This window comes from Cherax quadricarinatus, unplaced genomic scaffold (assembly GCF_038502225.1).
Source record: "Cherax quadricarinatus isolate ZL_2023a unplaced genomic scaffold, ASM3850222v1 Contig271, whole genome shotgun sequence".
Classification (NCBI taxonomy): domain Eukaryota; kingdom Metazoa; phylum Arthropoda; class Malacostraca; order Decapoda; family Parastacidae; genus Cherax; species Cherax quadricarinatus.
In genome coordinates this window covers 137,861-165,565 of record NW_027195297.1, presented here as the reverse complement: position 1 = coordinate 165,565, position 27,705 = coordinate 137,861, and the positions used below count along the sequence as shown (strand labels likewise).

At 42.1% G+C, this 27,705-nt stretch overlaps 1 protein-coding gene across 4 annotated transcripts; it reads left to right on the top strand.

Moving 5' to 3' along the window:
- Nucleotides 1–23,732, top strand: LOC128689097 (mid1-interacting protein 1A). 4 transcript variants are annotated; one of them, XM_070080275.1, is made up of 4 exons: nt 1–173; nt 18,142–18,210; nt 19,875–19,997; nt 22,258–23,732. In XM_070080275.1, the coding sequence occupies exons 1-4, from the start codon at nt 121–123 to the stop codon at nt 22,751–22,753; spliced, it is 741 nt and encodes a 246-aa protein (XP_069936376.1). In that variant the 5' UTR covers nt 1–120; the 3' UTR covers nt 22,754–23,732. The 4 variants fall into 4 exon arrangements, with proteins under 4 accessions (XP_069936376.1, XP_069936377.1, XP_053633159.1 ...); XM_053777184.2 differs by lacking the exon at nt 1–173 and adding an exon at nt 16,863–17,206; XM_070080276.1 differs by lacking the exon at nt 18,142–18,210 and having other exon boundaries at nt 6–173.
- Nucleotides 23,733–27,705: the final 3,973 nt, after the last annotated feature.

Below are 27,705 nucleotides of genomic sequence, written 5' to 3'. Positions count from 1 at the left end.
AGGGTCTCAGGAGCCCCAGCATGCACTCAGCAGTGCTCCCTCAGTCAGTAAACAAGGCACAACTGTTACTGCTTGCTGGCTTATTTACACGTGTACACTCACTAGCATCAAACTCCAACTATGTTCAAAAAACCACATTCGGTGCAACTCGGTTGCCATTACGGGAATCAAAGGTATGTAGGTGGCACGTTTACAAAGAGCGATGTAATTTGTACGACAATCTCTTGTTATTGAAGGCAGTTTTCCGTAACTGTTATCTGTTGAAAGTAATGTTTTGCATGTCTGTTGCTCGACTCCATTGCCTCTGTCGTTATATAAAGTCTTTAATATATTTATTTAGATAAAAATGAATAGAAAGCTATGGGTGGCTTGAAGAGATGCAGGAGACATCGCCAGCGGAGTCCAGGTTCAAAGACTTCTGGCATCTTGGGAACAAAAGACTTGATGCTGGTGAAAGGCGCTTGATCCAACGAACTGGAGCTATCCTTTTCCTGGAATCGGCCCTATATAGCCCCTACGGGCTTACCGCTTCCCCATGAATATTGATGCGAAATAATTGATAAGTCTTCGTTGCAAAAACCCGCTGTTTGCAGCCTCTCAGAAATAGATTGTAATAAGTCTGTCAGGCGTAAGCAGGAATGACCTAGTTAGTGCTTTCATTTTTCCGTGTTAACAGCTTGCAATGTTTACACTGTACCTAAACATTTGTACATGTATGCCGGCAAACGCACACAAAGGTGTACACAACCACGCGCGCAGTGTTAACGTGCGCACACCCACGCGCGTGTATGGGCAGTTTGTGCACACAGGCCTAAATATATTTAAAAAAGAGCACATGTGTACAAGGCGCACACTATCGTTAATGGATGTAATAGCATATTTTCGACAAGAATGAAGACTAAGGACACGTAGACAAGGTTTTTATTGAGAGGACATGGTCTACACAATAACGTTGTCAGTGAAAGTGTTACCATGTGTCTTACCCCTCAAGGGAGGTGCTCCGATGCCAGTGAAGAGCTCTTGATCCAAGAAACTGGACTTGTCCTCCCCTTCATTGGAGTGAACCTGAATGCCTACCATTCCCCAGACGCTGTATGATCCCTACGGGTTTAGCTCTTCCCGCGCTTTCCATTTTTATCCCCTGATTAAGAGCATTGTAAATATTCCAGTAGCACACCTAAGCAACGCCATAACACCCCTCCACATAAACGCGCGTCATGTATATGTGTGGGGTGCTTCAGTTTGGTGTATTTTCCCCATCCTGCTCATCATACCCACCCCATTACCCACAACCCTTAATAACCCCTTCACCACAACCCTTAATAACCCCTTTACCACAACCCTTAATAACCCCTTCACCACAACCCTTAATAACCCCTTCACCACAACCCTTAATAACCCCTTCACCACAACCCTTAATAACCCCTTCTCCACAACCCTTAAAACCCCTTCTCCACAACCCTTAAAAATTCCCTCCCCACTACCCTTAAAAATTCCATCCCCACAACCCTTAATAACCCCTTCCCCTCAATCCTTAACTCTCCTCCCTGTGGCTCCTTTGGCAGAGCACTCTGGTCACGTACTGAGTGTGTCCGTGGGTCGATCTCCTGCATTCACGGAAACGTTGGGCACGTTTCCTTACTCTGCTGCCCCCTGTTCACCTAGCAGTAACTAGGTACCTGGGTGTTAGTCTACGGTTGTGGGTGGCATCCTGGAGGGTGGCAGTATACCTTACATTGGGTTGAGCTTTGAGATAGGATGACAGCTCTTAATATGTACAACCTACGTATTATAACATGAAAAAACTTAACTCCAAAAGTTTTTAATGACCCCCAATAACCCACCCTACCCAACAGGACCCCCAACCCTCACAAGACCCCAACCCCTCACACCCACAAGACCCCAACCCCTCACACCCACAAGACCCCAACCCCTAACCCCGCGACATCCCCCTCCTCATTCCGCGGCTTTTCCTCTCCTCACTCCGTGGCTTCCCCCCCTCCTCACTCCGTGGCTTCCCCCCCTCCTCACTCCGTGGCTTCCCCCCCTCCTCACTCCGTGGCTTCCCCCCCTCCTCACTCCGTGGCTTCCCCCCCTCCTCACTCCGTGGCTTCCCCCCCTCCTCACTCCGCGGCTTCACCCCTCCTCACTCCGCGGCTTCACCCCTCCTCACCCCCGCGAAGCCCCCCCCCCCCACACACGTGCGCTTCCTCTACAGGTGAAGACAAATTCATAAATGTGCCGGACTTTATGAAGTGCGGAAAAAAATCATTGGCTATAGAAATAACCTAATAGCGATTAATGAAATTGAAATAAGCCCAAAATACTACTACTACTACTATGCGAAAACTACATCCGAGGCTGGATTTTTTTCCTGATCTTTACCAGGCCGCTCACTCCCCCCTCCTCAGGGAAGGTTTCTTGATGTTGATCCGAGGGAATAAACCACTCCTTCCCCCTGAATCGAATCTGATTGCCTCTCGTTTCGGTCCGTCCTGAACAATAGTCAAGTATCAACAGTGAACTGTGACTGATTACCTCCCATTTCCCCAGGTTATGTATGGCCCCGGCGGGCTTACTGCTTTTCCCTAAATACGAGGTAGCCCAGTTATACTGGCGTCTGGCTTAGCGCTTCTTTTTTATTATAATAATAATACACTGGCGTTGGTATCATGGAACGGGGGAGGGAAGGGGCACATCTCTTGGAGGATGGACTCGCCTATTCGTGGTAGCAGGGAGTCGATTCACAGCTCCAGGCCCCGCCTCTCCGTTGGTCGCTACTAGGTTCACTCTTCTTGGTCCAAGAGCTTTATCGTACATCTTAAAGCTATGTATGGGTGCTGCCTCCACTACATCGCTGTAGATTGTTCCACTTCCTGACAACTCTGAAGAAATACTTTCTAGCATCCCTGTGACACTTCTGAGTTTTCAACTTCCAATTATGACCCCACTGTTGCTGTGTCCCATCTCTGAAACATTCTGTCCCTGTTCATCTTGTTAATTCCTCTGTATTTTACACGTCGTCGTCATGTTCTCCCTATCCCTCCTGTCCTCTTGTGTCGCCAGGCTGATTTCCCTTAGCCTCTCCTTAGGTACGTCTTACCTAAAGTCTACCTGGAGGGTATTCCAAGGATCAGCCTCATGGAAGATTCCTTGATGGTGGTGAGGGGCTCTTGAGCTATGGAAATTGGATCTGTGCTCTAGTTCCCTGAATTAAGCCTGAATGCCTTCCATTCCCCCACCCACTAACAAGCGTTGTAAAATCCTTACGGGTTTAGCGCTTTCCCAAGATAATGGTGTGGTAAGGCGTGAGAACAGGTGTGAGTAGTGTGGGCGTGAGACCAGGTGTGAGCTGTGTGGGCGTGAGAGCAGGAGTGGGCGTGAGGGGTGAAAGCGGGTGTGGGCGTGAGAGGGCGCAGACTTAAAGCTGCTGGGATGGTTGGATTGGCTGGAGGTAGCCGGTCTTCCCTGCTGCCTCTGAGGCTCTATTGTTCACTAGCGCCTGCCCTAGCACTCTTAACGGCCTGCCCTAGCACTCTTAACGGCCTGCCCTAGCACTCTTAACGGCCTGCCCTAGCACTCTTAACGGCCTGCCCTAGCACTCTTAACGGCCTGCCCTAGCACTCTTAACGGCCTGCCCTAGCACTCTTAACGGCCTGCCCTAGCACTCTTAACGGCCTGCCCTAGCACTCTTAACGGCCTGCCCTAGCACTCTTAACGGCCTGCCCTAGCACTCCTAACGGCCTGCCCTGACACCTAACGGTCTTCCCTAACTCTCCTGACGGCCTGCCCTAACCCTTCTGATGGACCTCTCCAATCTCCTTACCCCTCTACCTCAACCATCATACATATCTGGTGTCAGCATATCCTTTCCCCGCCAATATACACTTTGGTGTTAGAATATCCTTCCTTGTGGGCTGCTCACACCTGCTTACCCTTTCACCTCCACCATACACACCTGGAAGTCGAATATCTACGACTTAGAAAATGTCCCATATTGGCCGGCAGATGCATTGCTTAAACGTATATGTAGCTTTATTAAAAAAAAGAACGATGAGTAGGTGGTACAATTTGGAGAAAGCCATATCAGTGTTAAAATGATACGGATTTATTCTGATAATTGACCTCGAACTGTTAATAACCCGGGTTAGTACAAGAAAACCATGCAGTGTGGTTCATCTCCATTGGTATCCTTGGGTTCTCTTAACCTTTGCGCCAGTCACCGTCGACTAAAACCTAGATACCTATTTACTGACAGGTGAAACAAGGGGTAGTAGGTGTATTGTACTTCATGAAGCGCTAAATCCGTGTTGGTCATTCATCGCAAAAGTAATGGAGGCTCGATCCCCCATTCGCTAATCGAGACCCGGTTTCTTAACAGCCAAGAGATCTGTCCAATGGTTCCATCCCGATCTGAGATTGTAGATCTGATTGCGAGATGATCACACTACCACTGAGCCATGAAGCCATGGCTTACAGGCAAGTGCTTTGTATAATAAATCCTACCTTCACCTTTCCACTTACCTACCCTATTGTCACCTAGTTATAACCTTGTTAAACAGTGTGTTCTCTCCCGAGAATGAGCTTCAGTCTGTCACAAACCGACTAGTATGTACTCACTTGCAGTTGTCAAGTCTCTGGCCCCTCAGTTTAGTTGCTCGCAACTGGCCACACTAATTCCAGGCCTTGTAGGCCTTATACCTAGTCTTTAAAACTGTGTAAGGAGTCTGCCTCCTCTACTTCATCCAGTGTCTGAAACTATTTGTACGCGAGTGTGTGGCATATGTAGAATTTTTTGCAGGTGTCTTTCCTACACCGAGTCGTCATAATGCGGAAGGGAGGTTTGAGGGTTTAGGGGGCTCTTCTCTGGCAGGGGTTCCCTGCTCCTTAGAGTACTTGCCTGATCAAGAACCCAGCATCTCTTAGGAATAAATGATGGGGATAGTTCCTCTTTCATCTAACACTGGTAATATTTATGACCTTTGACATTGAAAGAATAATGATTATGGAATGTGGAGTACATACTAAATAGAAACTTCAAATAATCTTTTTTGCTATCTGATTATGATTTCTGTAATATGACAGTGAATTGGTTACGACTGTAGCGAGTTGGTAAAGATACCATAAATTTTATTGTTAATAAGAGAATGTTAATGTCGAGTAACCAGATGATTCTGATACTTTGTAAATTAAATAAAAGCAACCAGAGCAAAGTGCTAAATAACGTTACGGCCTTGTCGTAGTTGCTTTGTGACATTCCCGTTCGTCCTTATCATCCATATCCACACCTACTCTTGGACCCAGTTGATCTTATCCGTTGGATTTCTTTGATCCGCTTTAGTTCCGTTTACTTACCCCTTGTCTGTTCATGTATATTTTGGGTCTGCCTTTAAAATGGTACAAATTAGGTACTTTCTTATAGTAACCTTATATACAGTCAGTCCAACCGTCTTCCCTGCTTTATCTGTTGAACTACTGCAGAGCTTCAGTAGATTTAAGAGACGTGATTTGCTTTCTCGAAACCGATTGGTGGTAGTTTATACATTCGCCACTCCCCAGCTGCTCTGCCTCTTTTTGAATGCCTTAGTATGCTTGTCAGGGATACTTGTCTGAAGTTCAGTGCTGCATGGCACACTAACTGCTTGAATACTAGGAAATAATTTGCAGATTTTTTTTCTCTCCTTAGCTGCTGTAGAGGTTATTAATTATGAAAGCCTATGAAAGACAGTCAATCTTTGTGTTAGTCTTAAAGAATATTTGATGTTATTAATCAACTTTTCTTCCAAAGACTGACAATGTTTATAAATAAAGCAAGAAATATATAATGAAACGTTACGTGCAAATCCCCTAGAGTTATGACGACTGAATTTTAATAATGATGAGGTATGTATCCGGAGGTTGTTTTAGCACTTGTAAATTTTCCATCGTTGTGTGCCAGACATTGTTAGGAGTTACTTTGATACGAGTTAAGTTCAAGGCGACCAGTGTGGCCTTTAATATTGATCAGTGTGTAAGAATGAGGAGAGCGCCTGCGTTGGGGTGTATACATCACGAATCTTGTTTCAGCTGGAAACGCAGAAGCAGGTCACCCGTGCAATATTGATAATTAGTGATGTATCAGCATCACCATAAGTAAAACTGCAAGTGTTAAGTCAGTTTCTCGGTGATTATGATATGGGTCGTTTGTGTTTATGATAACTGTCTTCAGAGCTGAGAACTTTATATTTTCTCCAGGATGACAAAATTCGCTTGACGGTTTAAAAGGCTGCTGACCAGTATATATATCACAAGTCGTATTCTTGTTTGGGTTCGTAGCTGTGGGTCACTGCAGGTGATGGGCACACACATTATTACACTGGGCTAGCTCACTTAGACCACTGAGTCCAACACTTGTAAACCAGCCGCCGCTGCGGCCCATTAGTGCCGTCGCCGCAACCACTACTGAACGGGTCATTTCACAACAGATGTGACACTGTTTTTTCCTGACGAATAAACTAGCAGTAGGCTACAGGTGTACCGAACTTGGCATAGGTCTGATGGTTTGCCTTGAGTTTTTTTTTTTTAATTTGAAAAGTAGACATGTATGACATAATCACGGTGGCTTTGAAAGAATCCCATAATGCTGATTTAGTCTACTCATACCATGCTAAGGCATTTGACAAATGTGTGATAGAACAGAAATAAAATCGATAGGTAAAACAGGAAAAGTAAACTAATGTATTTAAAATTTTCTAGCGAATAAAGCATACCAGTGGTGGTAGTTTACCTGGAGTTTACCTGGAGAGAGTTTCGGGGGTCAACGCCCCCGCGGCCCGGTCTGTGACCAGGCCTCCTGGTGGATCAGCGCCTGATCAACCAGGCTGTTGCTGCTGGCTGCACGCAAACCAACGTACGAGCCACAGCCCGGCTGATCAGGAACTGACTTTAGGTGCTTGTCCAGTGCCAGCTTGAAGACTGCCAGGGGTCTGTTGGTAATCCCCCTTATGTGTGCTGGGAGGCAGTTGAACAGTCTCGGGCCCCTGACACTTATTGTATGGTCTCTTAACGTGCTAGTGACACCCCTGCTTTTCATTGGGGGGATGGTGCATCGTCTGCCAAGTCTTTTGCTTTCGTAGTGAGTGATTTTCGTGTGCAAGTTCGGTACTAGTCCCTCTAGGATTTTCCAGGTGTATATAATCATGTATCTCTCCCTCCTGCGTTCCAGGGAATACAGGTTTAGAAACCTCAAGCGCTCCCAGTAATTGAGGTGTTTTATCTCCGTTATGCGCGCCGTGAAAGTTCTCTGTACATTTTCTAGGTCGGCAATTTCACCTGCCTTGAAAGGTGCTGTTAGAGTGCAGCAATATTCCAGCCTAGATAGAACAAGTGACCTGAAGAGTGTCATCATGGGCTTGGCCTCCCTAGTTTTGAAGGTTCTCATTATCCATCCTGTCATTTTTCTAGCAGATGCGATTGATACAATGTTATGTAGTAGTAGTAACAACATAAAATCTAGCCTTGGGAGAGTATCAACATGCCAGTACCCCAAGGCATGGCCCTGGCACCTCTACTGTTTATCCTCATAGCAAACGGATTAAAAACTCAAACCAGTTTCATATTATACTTTGCGGAAGATATAGAAATTAACACTAAAAGTCGCTTCGGTTGAGGACACCGAGAAAACTAAGATATCAACCGTGTTCCATTGATGTTCAGTGGAGGCAAATTTCATTGGTCAGATACGGAAAGCCTGAGGAGCTCCATAGGGCAATGGCATACAAAACACAAAAGTATTATGCCATAGAACTAAATGAACGTTTAAAAAATGGGTATAATGTCAGCTGATATTTCTTTTATAGAACACAAAGCAGATGCTGTCAGTGGCAACATTATTCAAATTACGTATTAGGATGCGATCCGAAAAAGGTATCCCGTATATTCCAAGCCCAGACCCCTTTATCTCGGTGCATACAGAAGGAATAGTGTAGTGGGTTGATAAAATTCGAATGCAGCCAATTTAAAGTACGTCAGCATGTACATACGTATACACGCACGCTTTTGCGTATGCATACATGCAAATGTATGCATAAGCAATGTAAACGTATGCATGTATGAATGTGCACGTTTGTATAAAGGCATGTGTGCGCGCGCACATGTATGAGTTGCTTGTATTCTTGTGTGAATGTATGTACAGTTGTGAACGTATGAATGTGCATGTGACTAATGTATTCTTATTTGTATGTGTATATGTACGAGTGAACTCTTGTACATGTGCACACATGAATGTGCATATTTATGCATGTGCCCATTCATGTATATGTATTTTGTGTGTCTGCTTAAGCATACGCATGGATACATGTACATACGTAAGTAATATGTGAATATAACAAATAAGGCAATCGCTCAATGCTGGCGGTCAAGAGTTAATGTATCTAGTATCTCAGCTCCGGGAAGCAACATCCTGAGTTTCCCTGAATTACGTTTTTCTCTGAGGCTGTTAGCTTATATATATATATACATATATATACATTATATACATTATATATATATATATATATATATATATATAATTATATACATTATATACATTACATACATTATATATAATATATATATAATGTATATATTTATATATATGTATATGTATAATATATATATGTATGTAATGTATATATTATATATAATTATATATATATATATATATATATAATATATATATATATATAATGTATATATATATGTGTATATATGTGTATATATATGTATATATGTGTATATATATGTATATATGTGTATATATATGTATATATGTATATATATGTATATGTATATATGTGTATATATATGTATATATGAGCGTTCTACCTTTGCCACTACATACATATGTCGTGCCATCGAGAGAGAAATTTCTCAGAAGAGCCACAACGTTACACATGACATTGAGCTCTCGTTACTTCAAGTCATCAGATGGAGACGAACGTTGGTGAGGTGGCCAGCGCTGCCACGCCGAGTTAATACATTAAGCATGCTGAATGTTCAGGTGTTCTCCGTGAATATTACCGTGCACATGTATGGATGTTAGCAGTTAAGCTAAGTCTTTGAACATTTTTTTTTTTTTAACTTCGTGACATGGGTAAGTGACTTTTTTAAGTGCATGGACACCTTTTCCTAAACTTTTGAGTTATATAGGCCTGAAGTTGTTTTCTTACACAGCCTGGCCCGAGGCCGGGTTGCGAGGGAAGAAACTCTTAAAAACACCCTCGTAAAGTTGTCTCAGATCTGTCATAGGTATTCCATCAGGACTGATGTGATACATTTTTCCCGGATGCGACCTACAACAATCGGCTACAAAACAAATACCTATTTTTACCAGTAGTTGGACAGGGAGGCAGGGATGTATGGAAACTGGCCCATGTGTTTCTCTGTGCCAAGAAATCGAACCCCAGACCATTCTATTTTGAATTGAATGCCCTCACTATTGAGCTACGCGACACCCACCAGGTTAGTTTGTGGGGGTGGGGGAGATGAAGGGGGAGAGAGCCTTCGGTTTTCGCGTGTTGCTAAATGCTGTTCTCATCGTTTATGCTCAGTGACACGCAGATCTGAATGTCATGCCCGCTCAGCATCCTTGCTCAGTTTAAACTAATCTAAGATTAAACTTGCAGGTGAGCTCCTCAGGTCTTCCTCAGGTCTTCCCTCCATTTTTTTCCTCAGAATTAGCATTAACTGATCAAAACACGTGTGTTGGCGTGTACGCGTGTAATTCTAGGAAGTGATGTCATTGTACCTTTCCAAGATACAAAACGTAGGGATCCTTGTGTAAATAAATAAAATTATTTAATTTTAGCGAGTTTGCCTACGCTGAATCATCATCACTTGCCACATTGTATCCGCAATAAGAATGACTGTTTGCAATATAAATTTAAAACGCGTGTTTAAATGTAAAAATCCTAGTATAATATAAATGGAATTTTTATTGATTTCTATATATCTGGCTACCCATATTTTCTTTAATATTTATAAAAAACACAAGGGACAATGTGAAACTGGAACTATCTGTGAGCTAGATTCTTTACTGTCATCATTCGACTTGATTTCACGAATTTTTTTTTTTGTTGTAAGCACATGTTGCACATGTAGGTCACTGTCACTGTGTTAAACCTGGTGTTAGAGCAGAGTGCAGACTTCCCACAGCTGCACCACGTTTGGGATCTTTTATTTTATTATGGTAAAGAAAAATTGGATATCACAAGGAGTGTGGAAGTGAATGTGCTCAGATATTTGGGAGTTGTCAGCAGATGAGTTTATGAAGGACGAGGTTAACCATAGTCTTGATGAAGGAAAAAAGGTGATTGGTGCTTTGAGGTATCTGGAGAAAAAAAAAAAACGTTATCCGTGGAGGCAAAGAATGGAATGTACGATAGTATAGTGGTACCAACACTTTTATATGGGTGTGAAGCATGGGTTGTAAATGCTGCAGTAAAGGAGGAGGCTGGAAGGCAGTGGACATGTCGTGTCTAAGGGCAATGTGTGGTGTAAATATTATGCAGAGAATTCGTAGTGTCGAAATTAGGAGGTGGTGTTGAGTTACTAAAAGTGTTAGTCAGAGGGCTGATGAAGGGCTATTGAGGTGGTTTGGTCATTCAGAAAGGATGGAACAAAGTAGAATGACTTAGAGAGCGTACAAATCGCTTGGGGAAGGAGGGCGGGGTAGGGTTCGTCCCCGAAAAGGTTGGAGGGAGGGGTAATGGAGGTTTTGTGGGCGAGGGGCTTGGACTTCCAACAAGTGTTCATGAGCGTGTTAGATAGGAGTGAATGGAGACGAATGGTTTCTGTGACCTGACGAGCTGTTGGAGTGTGAGTAGGGTACCGATTCAGGGAAACCGGTAAGCTGGACTTGAGTCCTGGAGATCGAAAGTACAATGCCTGCACTTTAAAGGAGGGGTTTGGGATATTGGCTGTTTGGAGTGTTAACTGTATCTGAGCGCCTCTGCAAAGACTGATTATATATGAATGATGGTGAAAATGTTGAACGTTGATGAAAGTTTTTTCTTTCTTTTTGGGTCACTCTGCCTCGGTGGGAAAGGCTCACATGTTAAAAAAAATAGATTAAAGCCTATCATCATGAGGGCCATTAAGATTGCCTTTAATTTTTACACCAGTCAAGAAAACTTCAATCTTCAAATATGGATTAAAGTATATATGAAATGAGACATATACACCTCTTAGTGTATACGGACTTTGTACTTTCAAACTCCAGATATCTTTCCAGTGTTGACGCCTCAGTCTCCTTAGTCTTCTACCTTTAAAAGGAATATTATTACATAAAGGGGAAGTGGTAAAAGGGTCATACAGCATCTGGGGAATGGGAGAGAATCAGGGCACCGCTTTGAAGAGACCGAGATAGGATGGGACAGTGCCATCCAAGAAGTGATGGCAGCAAATGCACACCTCCCGTTGAATTTTAAAGACACTTGTGTCGAACAAGTGCGAAATGCGCCTTAACGCTTATATTTTTATTGACTGCATTGCTTGCAAGGTTTGGCATTTAGTTTTTCTTAGTGTAATTGAATATCACTCAAATGCCGGATCAGCCAGACTGTGATGGATAGGTGGGCCAACGGGCCGCCAGCCTCTATTTCTGCTGGCAAGTCCTAGACACCCCTTCCCAGGGCCGGGCTGGGGAGTTAGGGAAATTATCGAAGCCTATTAATTGTATATCAAAGGTATATCCTACGATGTGAGGTTAATAAGTGAGCACCAAGTGTGTGAACACTGATTTTTACAGAGCTCCACATCTTACGGGCGGTTCCTGGGTACCAGTAGGGGTGTCTTGATCCAAGGAATTGCACTTGCTGTCCTCGTCCTTGGATTTAATCTGAATGCCTGCCATTTCCCTTGATGCTGTATGACCCCTATGGCTTTAGCGCTTCCCCGCTCCTAAATATATAATTATAGAACTCTGATAACTGTTTGAACCCCTCCTCCCTACAGTTTTAATTCTTCTCTATGATTGTAATAATAATGCAACGACTGCATCTTGTTAGCTAAACGTCGTCATCTGGGTTTTCTACGAGGCAAATGTAACGTCATTGGTTTGATTGTCATAATAATGCAACGACTGCATCATGTTGGCTAGACGTCATCTGGGTTTTCTCCGATGCAAATGTAACGCCATTGGTTTTCCCGTGAAGATGCAGTCACACACCTCTTTTGACCCTCTTCCCTTACCTCAGTCTTCTTGCTCTCGCCCATTTCCCCATAGCTTTTTATAGTTCTAACACACGATTTAAATATTTTGGACTTGCCCATTACCTCGGACAGCGACATAATTCTTCCATGTAAGATGAAATTTTTATTATCGGAAGTTGGGGAAAAGGAGGAAACTCACATGGGAGTTAGAGTAGATGATGACATGGAAGTATAAACACCAGAGAATTAGGAAACAAATATTACTCAAAATAGGGAAACAGCGGGGTTTACATTTTTTGTTCGCTAGGTTCTCTTTCCTAGGATGCGACCCACGACGATCGACAAAGTCCTAGGCATCTGTTCACTGATAGGTAAACTGCACTGCAGGTGTTTGAAGGCTTGCTTAAGGCTGTCACCTACAAATAGTAAAAACCTGAGGCACATTCATATTCTTGGTGTATCTAGCTGCATGTCTGAAGTGCCAAGTGGTGCATAAATAAGCTTTACTTACTTAAGAAGGATAAAATGCACTGAGAACTGTGAATTTTTGTATACATACAGAATGTTTGTAAAGAAATGCGCTCTTGGGACTCCACTTTCGGTATTAGCATTTGATTTCCAGCCTCCCCATTACCCAGGATGCGACCCACTGGCTTTACATAATACCCAGAAACCTATATTGTTAGGTGAACGTGCACAGGTGTAAGGAAACGTATATTTACAAATTTGGGATTACCGGAGCAGAGCAGTGCTTGTGGTGTTCAATCTTGTGTTTTGTTTTTTCTGTGGTTAAAACTGAATATAACCCATATGGATTTACTTTTCCTGGATATAATCAATATTTTTGTTTACCCATTCTCCTGAGGATAAGATTTCCCCCACTATCCTATCCTATCCTCACACAGCTGGAACATCAGCAAGGTGGCAGTGACGACCTATACAAGGTCGTCTGCAGGGCCATTATGGAACCACCATCTTTTAAAGCATATAAAGCTCCAAGAAGTGCAAAGGTTTACAACGAAACTAGTCCCTGAGGAGAAGCTAGAGGAGCTAAACTTGACACTGGAGGACAGGACTACAGGTGACATTTATTACGACATACAAAAATAATGAGAGGAATTGACAAAGTGGATAGGGAGTCTGTTTAAGAGGCAGGTCACAGATACATGAATTCACAACTGGAAATTAAAAACAGTCACAGGGATGCTCGGAAATATTAATTAGCCCAAGAGTGGTCAGGAAATGGAAAGACCTAGACCTATGAAGTGTTAGAAGCGGAATTTATCATACACAGCCTTAAGAATAGGTATGACAGGGCTCTCACAGCCAGGAGATTGAAATCATTAGAGTAAAGGCGCTGAGACTCGACTCGGCAACGATAATAGAGCTCACACACGCTCACACACCCCTACCTACGTGCTTCCTTCCTCTCTGCCCTCCCTTTCTTTCCCTTTTACCTTCCCCTCTCCTATCTTCTCCCCTTTTCCTGTCTCTCCCACTCTCTACCCTGTCTCTCTCCCACTCTCTACCCTGTCTCTCTCCCACACTCCCTCTCTCCCTCCCTCTCTCCCTCCCTCTCTCCCTTTTTCTTCTCTCCCCCTCTTGCAATCTCTCCCTCTCCCCTCCCTTTTTCCCCTCCTCCCCCCTCACGCGCACATGGGCGCGCGCACACTGTTATTGAATTCTTACCTCTGCAACTTTCCATACCAACTCTTCCAACTTTGTATAGTTTACCGCGGCCTCTTCCTCCTCTTCCCCCTCCTCCGCCTCCTCTTCTGCCGCCTCCTTTTCTCTTCCTCGTCTTCCTGTCTCTCTTCCTCCGCTAGCTCCTTCCATTTCCCTACCACCTGAGACAGAACTACTTCCTAACATCCCAGTGGGTTTTCAGTCTTTAACTTCTCTCTATATCCTTGGTGGTGCTCGCTTCAGTCTCTACCCCATCCTTCGTAAGAATATTTCCAGTAACCCTTGAAGGCTGTTACTTGACTTTAGTGAAGGGTTTTGAGTCATGCAGTTAGAGCTACCCTTCCATTTTCTGGAGCAAACTTGATTACCTTCCGTTCTCCAGGCGATGTGCTGCCCTTTAGATCTATACCTACCGCTTCATGTGGAATGTTTTAGCTTTGACTGGTTAAGCATGTCTCCACAAATAATGCACACTTCTCAGCTCTAAGAACATAAGAACGAAGGAACACTGCAGAAGGCCTACTGGCCCATGCGAGGCAGGTCCAAGTCTCCTACCGGCTTAAGCCAAAGCACCCAACCTAGTCAGGTCAGGTCACATTGACTTAAGGGAGGAACACGGCAACCGACCTGTTAGCACAAGCTATCAGGTCTAACTCACACCCACCCACATCTACTCATGTATTTATCCAACCTATTTTTAAAGCTACACAACGTTCTGGCCTCTATAACGGTACTTGGGAGTTTGTTCCACTCATCCACAACTCTATTACCAAACCAGTACTTTCCTATATCCTTCCTGAATCTGAATTTTTCCAACTTAAAACCATTGCTGCGAGTCCTGTCTAGGCTAGATATTTTCAGCACACTATTTACATCCCCTTTATTTATTCCTGTCTTCCATTTATACACCTCAAACCTATGTACTTTCTAAAGCTTCTGAACATAATTAAACAGAGGGTTCTACCCTGGTGATAGGTATTCAAGCACGGGTCTAATTTACCTATTTGTAGCTAAAGATAGTTCCTGCAGTCTATCATATTGCTACATCTTGTATTAAATCCTGTGGTTCGTGTCTGTAAATGTACGTGTGTGTAGCAACAAGTAATTGTCTTGCTTCTATGGAACAATATTAGGTATTTGTAGATGAATGGTTCACAGAACCGACATGTTGATAAATTAGACACATGTGCAACTCTTGGGTATCTTTATTGAGGAAACGTTTCGCCACACAGTGGCTTCATCAGTCCATACAAAGGAGAATCTTGAAGAACAGGAGGAGAATGAGGTAATCAGTCCCTCAACCTTGAGTCGATGTGGTCAGTCCATCAATCTTGAATAGAATACGGCATACGTGCTGAGAAGGAGCTTATAAACCGTTGGCAGGAGAGGTGCAGAAGTCATACGTCGTGTAACATTTGTTCAATGTTGAAGTAGGTCGTGCCCAAGAATTAGGCATGCGAAGAATTCCCAAGTATTAAGATCCCAAGAAGTTGCAGTGTCTGACAGGTTTGTAGATGAATGGTTCACAGAACCGACATGTTGATAAATTAGACACATGTGCAACTCTTGGGTATCTTTATTGAGGAAACGTTTCGCCACACAGTGGCTTCATCAGTCCATACAAAGGAGAATCTTGAAGAACAGGAGGAGAATGAGGTTGAGGGACTGATTACCTCATTCTCCTCCTGTTCTTCAAGATTCTCCTTTGTATGGACTGATGAAGCCACTGTGTGGCGAAACGTTTCCTCAATAAAGACACCCAAGAGTTGCACATGTGTCTAATTTATCAATATTAGGTATATTAAACAGTGTGCTGCTACCCTACTCTACGGTAGTTCCGTAGTGGGAACAAAGCTAGCGATATATTTTATCACAATTCATCCTACAGGATGAGTTTTGTGCATTTAAATAATGAAATCTGCCAGCTTGAGCTGGGAAACTAGGCAGCGAGGTTATAATTAACCCTTCCATAGTCACTATGGGTTCAGTAGCTGAGGCAGTTTGAAAGGTTTTTCTCCAGCAGAGTTGGAATTACTGAGGTATTGCCATTTGTTAGGTTTGTGTATCCTCCACAAAGAGAAATGAAGATATGATCACGAAGCGAGACAACCCCTTCAAGGAAATGTGCTTTGATGGGGCGGGGTGGAAGGGCTCATGGTCCCAGGAATTGGAGCTATTCTCACTCCTTGAGATCTAATATCCTCCCATTACAAGGCACTATACAACTCCAACGTATTTAGCGCTCCCTAATCTATATAAGAAGAGACAAAATAAATTATTTACACTAAATTCACGGTTGCACTACGCTAAAACGTACGAACATAGGAAAGAAGGAACACTGTAGCAGGCCTACTGGCCAGTGCGAGGCAAGTCCAATTCACCTACCGGCTTAAGCCGGTCAGGTCAGGTCATCATCACGAAACCAAACTAAAACTTAGGCTAACCTAAGATAAATTGGGCGGGATTAGCCAAAATTTAATTACATTAATTAGTAAGGCTATATTGCCTAGCTGAATTTTCAAGGAAGTGAGGTGTACCTACTCGTTTAATTACGTACTCTCCCAGTGTGCATGCATTTGCCTGATTGTACTCGGCGTTGAGGTTTGTATGACCCTTGTGAATTTAGCGCTTAGTTTTGGTTGTGTACAGGTGCACTTTTTGTGTACATATTCACAGCTACTTTTAACCCAGCACTTGAATACTGGCAGTATATATTGTTTTCTTTTCGTAAACAGTGTTTTCTTACACAGGGTATTACAGAAAGAAGCATTGGAGGTTCCTAACTTAATTTTCTTTAGATGCGACCCCCAACAGTCGGCTGACACACAGGTTCCTATTTTCAGTGCTAGGTGGGCAGGTGTGTATCCATGCCAGTAATCGGCACTGTAATTGTGAGACGAATGCTTTTACTGTACCAGTGAGTTACGTGGTACCCCGGAGCAAATGGTGGGTGGGGGTGCAGGAGGGCTCTGGGCGGAGCCTGGGCTGCTATATATCCACGTCAGTGCTGGCAGCCTCAGACCGTTCTAGCCTTTGCTCGTGAGAGGAAGTGTAGTTCTGTGCTCTAATATCCCCTCTGCACTAGGCTTGCTACTTTGTGTGCACACGGCCTTCGAGGGTTTGATTACTGGTAAAAGACTGAAAGAATACTCTGATCTGAAGATATTACTTGTAAGGAAAAACAGAAGTATCTGAGTCTCGACGGGCGGTCATAGTGAAACCTCGTCAGGTGAAAGGATTGGTGAATTTAAATGCCTAGTCAACCAAAGCGCCAAGTGGCCCTCCCAACGAGCACGATGCTGTACAACTCTGTTGATAACTACTACCCCGCTGATCATGAAGACAACAGGTAAGCACAGCTAAAAAAAAAATATACGAGCACTAACTGGCAGTGGAATTTTTCCATGGGTAAGTGAAGGATCTATATAGACTTTATTAGGGATGGGCATGAAGACTGCACTCCGCCCAACCACACAAAATATATTTTTAATGTCTAAAAATATATATAAATTGATTTTTTTTTACAAATTTGTACGTATTCGCATTCTCTAAAATTATGTATATTCTTTAAGAAAATTATATTAAGTATCCCTTCAAGGGGAAGGGGGGTGTATTGATGCTGGTGAAGGGCACCTGATGCCAGGCATTGGAGCTACCCTACCCCTTCCCTTCCTCAGGCGCTGTATGACCCCTACAGGTATAGTTCTTCCCTCGTGAATATAATATTTAAATATTAAACTATACTGGAAGAGCTTAGAATCATAAAGTAAAAGTGTGGGATTGGAGAAAGTATTCATGGTGAACATTGAATACTCAAGGTGAACGCAGAATTTAGTATGCTGCTTAGGGCCATGTTATTAATTAAGTAATTTTGGTGTTAATGATAAACTAACAAGTGGGGGGGAAAAAAGTTGTTTAAAGTATTCACTGCTTGTGGGTTATTTAAGGCTGCTGAACACACGCACACCTAACATTCAAGATGACTTCATTCACCCAAATTGGAATTAAGCTGTATATATACTCAAGATGTATATATGTTCCTTTGTATATTATACCGTTTGGGGATTTACCAGGACGGTGTTACGATTATTCATGGACTACCATGTGCGACAAGGTTGGCAAGAGTTTGACGTTAAGACTTCATTAAAGCGTTAGATAATGCTATCAAAGATACGATAAATTATCAATGTTAAACCAGAATCTTTCTATTTTGACGCTCGATGAAAGTGGAAAGAGGTTATGTACAGTGGTAATATAATCAGTTTCGCTGTGCTTCATTTCCAGACGTGTCTACGACAGCAATTGGCTTAGCGCAGTGGATGACGTTCACGTCGATTGGTCAGTCAGGTTAAGGCAAGTAATTGGGATAGGTGACCCCAGTATCACCTTAGGCTACCTGTGGTTGGTTTCAGGTAGTTCTAAAACAGCCCTGCCTGAAACTAAGCATCTTTTTATTACTGCCTGATCAGCCAGGTTGATCCGATACAACCTGCAGGAAGTAGTTGGGTTCATTATTGAATGAAACTTCCACACTTCTGCAAGCAGTACTATCAATATTTGCTGGTAGGTTGAGCTTTTTGTGATCGATTTCATGGAGCATCTGTTAAATCTTAAACATATCTTCCTTGTGTTAACCCGCTTTCCTTTCTTAAGGAATACAACAACAAAGTAATCCTCATTGGAAAAGAACAAGCGCAATGAGTATTGTGATATGCATTTTCATGAAAATTTTGAATTCGGCATAGCACAAATGCTACAAGTTTTAGTTCAGTTGCATAATTATAGCCAGAAGCTGACTTCCAAGCGGTTATAGCCATATATATAGCATTATGTCAAACTAACCGCATTAAAAGATTTTTATAATCGTTCTTTTTGTAGTTTAACTTTGGGTGGGTGTTAAGCGTTTATGACTTTTGGCAGATGACTTAAGTTTGCCAAGAGCTTAGTGGCGGTATCACTGATATTCTTTATTGAATCCTATAGTGTGTGTGGCTAGGAGAGTTTTAAAGCATTTCAATTTTAGATTTTTGCCAATTTTTTTATGTATTGCTTTGTGTGGCAGTCATCATACAAACATTAACTGCTGTAAACTGTACTCCAAGGAGCGAAGAAGATGAAGATAAATCATATTACTGGAAAGTTCCAGAGGGAATGGCCCAAAGTCTGCACAAGAAAATTGCGCCCCACAAGAGAAAGAATAAAAACAGGGTGCAAATTGCCAGAGCAGCCTCCTAGCTGTCTTCAAGAGGGAACTGGGTAAATTAGTTATTTCTACTCACTCAGGCTGTGTTGGCTACACTAAATTGCATGCAGTACCAACAGCCTGGATGTGAGGTGATTACTGAGAGGCCTTGTCTGGATCGGGCCGCAGAACCAGTGACTCAAGGAATCTTTTTGTTTTTTTTTCGTGTTAACTGAATATTCTTGAAGTGACTTTCCTTCTCCCCCCCCCATTAATTTTTTGCCCAATGCTAGCCTATCTAAACTTGTTACTATTTAATATTCGATATGGAACATTTTTGTAAACTCTCGGTACATGTGTAGCTAGACATGCTAAAAAAAAATTGGAAACCCTTGGGACATGAACATCATATACCTGTTATTACTCTAGAAGTCCTGATGAGCTGTTGGAAGAGTTAATAGCCTGGATAAGCGGTGGTTTGGTGTATATAGCAAAGGCTCGCTATTGCACGATGGATGACTCGAGGGAAATACTTTGATGCCATGAGGGACTCCTGGTCCAAGGAATTGAACCTATTCTCACTTGGATTGAACCTGATTGCCTCTCATTCTTCCAGGAGCTGTGTGATCTCTACGGGTTTAACGCTACCACTTGAATTTAATGATGTGAAGCTATCATAACCGTGCCTTGAGGAGTATAACTTGCCCGAGTGTCGTTGAAACGTAATTGCATGCATATATTATTTGAATAAAGATAATATTTCGTTATAATTACCGAAATGTTTCAATTTTAATGGCAGGTATTGGTTGCTTGTAGCTTCATTTTTTTTCTACAGTAGTGTGAGGATGAACAAGCACGACGAGCTCTCAGATTTCTCCTCCCAGTCCATACTGTGCGCCATGGACCGCTTCGTTAAGGCTGTCAATAACATGAACGAGACAGTAATGGTACCTTGCAGGTCAGTCACCTTGCTTTCTGTCAATGATTTTTACTTCTTGCAACCTGTACACTAATTGGCACATCACATCGGATCTAGCTCTAGTATCTTTCGTAATAAACCTGCTTGTTGCTATGTAGGTCTTGAGAAATCTCAAGCAAGTTTAACCCAGGTTAATTCCATGTGTAATATACTAGGTGTTCACAAAAACACTACCTGATTTCAAACAGGTATAACGTAACTTTATTGTAATAATCTTTCACAGTTAGCAGCTATAGATGCAGGATTTCATTCTTTCGTTTGGTATAGGGTAGCTTTAAAGGCACTCAATGTGCGCCCCTCTGGTTGCTCAGCAAACATCGATGTGATAGTCCAGTTCGGTCCAGACGCTCGGCAGCATATCTGGTGTTATCACGCGAACTGCTTCAGTAATCGAAATTTTCAGCTCCGAGGTTTTAGGGAGTGGTGGTTACGTAAACTGCTCTTCACGTACCTTCAAAGAAAGAAGTCAAACAGTTAGGTCCGGTAACCTCTGCAAGTGGCCTGCGAGGTCACCGGACCTATTATTACGTACCACCACTACCTGCAGCCCTGGAGCTGAAAATTTCGATCACTGAAGCAGTTCGCATAACTCCAGATATGCTGCCGAGCATCTGGACCGAACTAGACTGTCCCATCGATGTTTGTCAAGCAACCAGAAGGGCGCATATTGAGTGCCTTTAATGCTACCCTTTACCACATGAAACTGAATGAAATCCTGCATCTGAAGCTGCTAACTGTGAAAGATTATTACAATAAAGTTACGTTATACCTGTTTGAAATCAGTGACTGTTTTTGTGGACACCCTGTGTAATGAAATCTGTAGGCCATACTAATGTAATAAATTTGAGAAAACTTCCTAAAAGGACGTTCTTAAATTACTGATCATTTTCCTTTGAACGTTTAAGTTTAAGAAAATACAAGTTATGTACTGTATCCAGCAGTGGGAAGTGACTTTTTTTTTTTCTTTAGCTCTGATTTTTTAAATTATTAGTTTTATAAGAAAAATTCCATGACATGTATTAAGGCTGAGGTGTTACTGGTCGAGAAGGTGAAGGTCGCGCCCTGTTGGTTTTCACAATGCTAGTGTGATCTTTACTCCAGTCTCTGCCCCCTCCTGAGTCCTTCAACATTACCCTCTCCCCCACACATACTTTCTTCTGTCTCCTATTCCTCTCTCCTGCCTCCTCTTCCTCTTTTTTTTTTTACTTTCCCTCTCTTCTACTCATTCTATCTTCCTTTCAGCTTTTTTCTCAACTTCTTCCTCTCTTCCTGCCTCCCCCTTTCTCCTAACTCCCCTTTCCTCTCTTTTTCTCTTCCCTCCCCTTTCTTTATCTTCCATTCTCCATCCCTCTCCCTTCTTCTTCCTAGACCTTTCTTTAACTTCTCTTTACCAATTACTGCGGTGAGATATACAGCATATGCTTGTCTTTTGCTTAATAATGTGAGTCTAGAGCTTAATTTTGGTTATGATAAACTTGTTGTGTTGTTTTTTTCGTTTGTCAACACTAGTCTGACATTCTTGAGACATCACAGCTGGCACCTTAATTTTTCTTTTTTTTTTTTTCTGGCATAATTACGTTATCATCCTAAAAGAGAGAGAGGAGGGAGAGGGACGGACGGACGTAGGGTATTTGCAGAGATCAGTCTAACTCTGAATATACAAGATAGATTTTACTTTCATCCGTCTGTTCAGTGTTTAATGCATTTTTGATGGTGTTACAATTTATTTCAGCCGTATTGATCCACGCACAGATGATAGGCTTTGAACCTAACAAATTTGAAGCCTGTGTTGTGTGCCCTATATCAATGAAGTAAAGAAGCATTATCAGTGTCTTTACCAGACACAATGTAGTTTCTTACCCATTAAAATTTATTTAAGTTTGGTATCTTGACTGGGGTTAGTCTCGTTAATACTTAAGTGCTGGATGTTGAACAATGAATTATGTTGGTAATAGTTAATATAGTTAGTCCAGTTATCAACTTTTGGTTCCATTGCTATTGTATAATTTTTTTTTTTTTTTTTTTTTTTTTTTTTTTAGTTTAAGCAAAATTTGAGTTTAGAGTAATTGAAAGATGTACACTTCCTCTTTAACATGAGTAAAGTTTGTTGTTTTTAGTCTTAAATTTCATATAATTATGAATATTAGGAACAGTTGTGTTACTGTTCATCTAAGACATGCATCATTTAGTTAAGATAGACATTAAAGTGTTTGTGACACTCTTGATTGGTCCTCTTCAGATTGTTGGATGTGGATGTTGATCACGTGAAGACCTCACAGAAGGTACCCACCCTGCTGCGTGGTGGTGGCAACCCATACAACTTCTACACTGTTCTCAACTCAGTTAAAAATGACCTCATTTGGGGTCCTACCTCCAACGATGATGACGACAGCGACAACAGCACAGTGTCAACTCCTGTAACCAACACTGCAAGATGGTCAGACCAGTCTTCCACTGTTTCCAGTACAGGTCATGTCAAGGGTCACATGCGACGACAGAGCACTCTCTCAATGATATCCATGTCCTCAAACACCTCTGATGGCGAGAGTGAAGGTGGGTGCGATGTGAGCGAAGGCGGGGACTCTGGCGTGGAGGGTGAAGAAGGTAATGATGTGGCTGCTAACGTCATGGACTCCCTCAGAACACACCTGATGGGACTCCACTCGTGTCTCAGTAACCTTACAGATATGGCTACGTACATCACCGATCGCTACCAGGAGGAGGTAAATGCGTAGAGGGACCTCTACCCTTTACTAGTCATAACTGCATCAACGCTGAAAGACCTCGGCGTTGCACCACCATCCAGTTGTTGGATTGGAGTCTCCTTGATTAAATGTGGTAGTCAAAACAGCTGGGACAATATATCCCACCCCAGTTGTTGCGGGCCACAACCCACACTGGAGGGGCAGGTCCCCTCGACTTGTCTGTGATAGTGCGCGGTCACCCCTCGCTGTCCTCTCCCCCATGTGCAATGGTGAACGCCAACAACCCCATTGCTGTACCCTCGTGTTGAATGCACAAATTTGTCCATATCCCCCACATGTCTGAGCAATTAAGTCCCTAAACACTGTACAGTATAGGATATTATTTTTGTGAAGTGTCGGTATTCTCTTTGTTCTGCATTTCCTTGTAGCGGTCGTTCATTTCAAGGCAAACTTGCAGGTTTTACTTAATCAGCAATGATTTTGTCATGAAAAGCGAGAGTAAATTTATTTTGTTAAATGCTATAAAGGAGTATAAACATCACAAAGTTAATAGTCATAGACGTTAAATTATAATTTAGGATGGCCTTGGATAGCTTTAGGATATACGTATGTCAATCATAGCAAGGTTAGGTGATTTTTAAATTAATTACCTTAAAAAGTTAATTCACATTAATTTATTGATAAATGCAAGAGCAAAATTTTTCGAAAAGTTTATTGGTATGAAAATTTGAGCATATAGGGTATGAAGCACAATATTGCTTTTATTTTTTAACCACTTCCCCACCGGACCAATTTTGTGTAGTGAGGGGGCAGGGGGAGTTAATATTGTGTGGAATATGGAGGGCAGTATCAGTGTTACTGCGAGGGGTTCAGTGTACACCGCCTCTACACACCGCTGTACACAGACTGGCGCACGTTTCATGCATATTGTATGGGAAGTGATTATAGTAGCAGTATAATTATTTTGTATTATTGATTAGTCATTCATATATAAAGTGTTTTTTGTAGACTATGCATTTCATAACCCCTGTTTTTGGAGTGTTTCCAAAGGATGTTTTGAGAGCAGGTGCCTCTTAATATTAAGGTGCCTAGACACCACTGAGGAGTGCATAGGCGCTGTATTACCCCTGTGGGTTTTGGCGCTCCCTCATGAAAGCTAATCATGCTCCTGATTCAGAATTGGAGCTACCTTCCCATTCCTTGGATCAAATCTGACTGCCTCCCATTCTTAAAGGTGCTGCATAACCCCTATGGGTTTAGCGTGCTTCCCATAGCAGACCCATCCTTCAAACCTAATTGACATCCATTACCCATGCACTGTAATTGCCTCCCTCCCCCTCATATGGGTTCAGTGCTTTCCATTGTACTGTCTTGATCCGGGGAATTGGATCTATTTCAATCCTTGGATCAGACCTAATGCCTGGCATTCACAGTGCTAGTGGAGGTCTGAGCTGAGGAATAAGAGCTACTCTTATCTTGAATCAAAACCAATTGCTCCATTATCCAAATTCTATATAATCTTTATAGGGTTAGCGCTTCCCAGTTAATATAAAATAATGATTGACCTGACAAGCTCAGTGCTGGTGGATCCGAGGAAGGTATCCCCGTATCCCACTAGCCCAGCCCCCTCTTTCTTAATGCTCGCAAAATAAACAGTGCAGACTGTAATGCGGTCAAATACCAGCTTTGAAGATTTGAGGCTCATCTGCTGAGGCATTCACAAACCTCTTAAATCCAGCATTTCAATTTTCCCCAGTTGCAATAAAAACGTCAAATATACAGCTGCACTGATCAAAAATAGACGATCGGAAGAGGCATTCTTCAGTTACTGCACAAAATTATTTAATAAAGTTGGTAAATTAAAAGTTAACACAGTCTAAAATCAATGGGGAATCTGCTGAATATCTGAAGCCGACCACGAGCAGCATTCCCAGTCTACACAGAATCAAACAAGCCCACGTCTATTAACTATGTTAGTAAATTTGCAGATTTGAATCTACAATCTTGAAGTATCACCATTTTTTATTGTGCATCAGCCATTATATATAAAGCCGTTCAGAAGAGGCATACTCCAATGTTTTTTCACTCTTCTAGAAAGGTTCATGGATGCTACTGAGGGCGTTTCTTTTCCTTGGATCTAACCTGAATGTCTCCCAGGCGCTGTCTGACCCCATATGGGCTTAACGCTTCCCCTGAATATAATTGTTATTGCACATATCCAATAACAAGTCGACACGAATTATGATAATTTGAAGTCTATCAGACCCCTCAAGGGAGGTTTCTTGACGCTAGTGAGGGGCTCTTGATCTAGGGGAATTGGATCTGTACTCCAGTTCCCTGAATTAAGCCTGAATACCTTCCATCCTTTCCCACAGGCACTGTATAATCCTACAGGTTTAGCGCTCCCCCATTATTATAAGTATCAGAAGAGGATTTTTTTTTTTCAAAGTTATTGTTGCATTGTATAAACCATACTGGCTTTTGAAATAGCAGCAGCGTTCGCTATATTACCCTGGAGGTTTAGCGCTCAGTTTTTATTATAATTCAAACACAGGAGGGGTGTGCATCCACTCTCCCCACATGGTATTTGCCTGCCTAGGTACACAACGTTTCTTTCGGCATAAATGGTGGGGATATTTTCCCTATCGTCTAAATCTGCTCATACCCTTAGCCGTTGACATAGGACGTATCCTGGACATGGGTTAAGGAATGTGAAAAATGCGTTATGACTGATTTATGCAATATGAAAGTGAAACTAGTCACGACAGTGGTAAGTCGGTATTGATAGTGTGAATTTGGTACGTGTATTTAAAGCACTGACTAACCAAAAGGTTTTAGTGTTTTGTAAACAGAATAGAATCACAAACCAAAATCAGGAGTTAATAAAATTTATAAAAGATCACACGTCCAACCCAATAGTTCAGAGAACCTTTCCTTCGTTATAGCTCACGAATATTCAAAATCTGAAGCTGGATGAGGCGTTCATAGGTTAAAACGAGAGCCGTGGAGGAAAAATAAAAACTGTTCTTGACTACTGTGTACAACTGGTTCCGCCATAAAGTCGTGTGAAAATATAGCATTTAAGGGCTCACTAAACTTGTGAATTCTAAAAAAGTAATGAAAGATTTCAATAATTCCCAGGTTCCATTTTCTCAGTTTTATTCTGTTTAAAATTCTTTATAGTCCAGTACAATTTTTTTTTTTTGGCTGTAACTGTCATTTGCTCGTACATGATCTAATAACAAGCCACAGTTTCTTATAAGATTCATCAGCATTGGAGGTTTGAACCCAGTCTGTTGAGGCATTCACATATTATTGCTTGTAAGCCAATATTGAAATTTTCCAAAATTTTGAACGAAATTGACATACCAGTTCAAGATAAATCCCAAAAGTATCTAATTAATTACGATACACCAAAATTTTTGGTTTGAAACCGATCAGACGAGGCACTCTCCAGTTACTTCACGGAAACCAATTAGTAAAATAGTAAGCAAAAACAGAGCCCAAAACCAGTGTCAACCATATATTTTTGAAAACATAATCATGCCGGAAGTCTGAAGCCGCGTTCTCATTATTATTATTATTAAAGATTCGCCGGTATTCTCCCGGCCCGGGCCTTTTCCAAGTGGTGGCCCGGCCTTGGCTCCCTCTTTAGGGAGTATCTGAGACCAAAGTCTCCCATGGGAGGAGGCACAAGTACCTCCTCATCTTTGGGACCAACTGTCCCCAGGCCTAGCTTCTCGTAGGAAGAAGCTAGGCCTCTCTGGTCTGTCATCCCCGCCCCAAGGGGGCTAATGGGAATGACAGTCTTGTGAGCTGTAAGCTCGGGCTCAGGCACCTACCCTACCCTAGAAGGGCTGGGCATAGTGTCGATCGCGTTCTCATTATTCAACAATTCCATTTTCAGTAACTTTGTTAATAAATTGGCAAATCTGTTTTTTTATGTAAGTATAAACTTACAGGACGGCGCTGTATGACCCTTGTAGGTTCAGCGCTTCTTTTTGATAATAATAATAATAATAATAATAATATAATCAACTTACAGGATAATTTCCTTCCCATAAGATTCGTCAGCCATTAAAGACAGAACCTTTTCATAAAAGGCATACTTAAGCTATTTAAAGGAAAAATGCCACGCCTTTTTAAAAATAAAATTGATGCCAACATAGCCCTCGTGAATATAATAATAATAATGGCACCAACATATGCCAATAACCATTCCAGTTTTTCAGGTAGTATACGCATGTGCTGGAAGTTTGAATCCGATCAGAAGAGGCTTTCTCAAGTTATCGCTCAACCTAACATCTACAAAAATGACCAGACACACAGCAGCTGCATGAACCTTTCTCTGTAAATGCATCACACACCTGTGCTGATAATTTGAAGCCTATCGGATGAAACATTCTCAAGTATAAACGAAAACCTTTGAGAGAGAAAACACTTTTTTGCCATCCACTTTAAGGCAATACCTGATAACGAGGGATTTTTTTTTATTTCTATATTAAGTGAAGCCGAAATTATAGATCTTGATCCAAGGAACTAGAGTTAATTTTTTTCCCTTAAACCTGATTGCCTCTTATTTCCGAGTCACTGTGTTGCTCTTAAGGGTTTAGCTCTTCTCAATGGACATAATGAAACCTGGTTTCCTAGCATTCCTTAGGCGCTGTAGGCCCCATACAGGTCTAGCTCTCCCCCATAATAATAATAATAATAGAAGCATTGTGGTTTTGCTTAATTACTTCAGCCTTGCAATCAGTGTACTTGAGATGTCATCTTGCAAGTATGCAGCAGGTGTTTTGCTTTATAAATAGCAGCAGGTGTGTCACCTCCGTCCTTCACTTGTGTAGCAACAGCATCACCTGAAGTTTTGGCAACAGTTCCTCGTGCTGGAGTTTCAGTTTCGTGGAGGTGGTGTTCGATCAGCACATGGGCATCCTCTAAAGGCGTAACATATATTGAATTAGAAATTATCCTAATGTATT

Bases quoted from the DNA above. Each gene is read 5' to 3' on its own strand.
- LOC128689097 (XM_053777184.2), top strand. From the start codon at position 17,109: ATGCCTAGTCAACCAAAGCGCCAAGTGGCCCTCCCAACGAGCACGATG. The intron at 18,211-19,874 runs GCAAGTAATTGG...TTTTTTCTACAG, and splicing joins GATTGGTCAGTCAGGTTAAG to TAGTGTGAGGATGAACAAGC. The intron at 19,998-22,257 runs GTCAGTCACCTT...GGTCCTCTTCAG, and splicing joins ACAGTAATGGTACCTTGCAG to ATTGTTGGATGTGGATGTTG.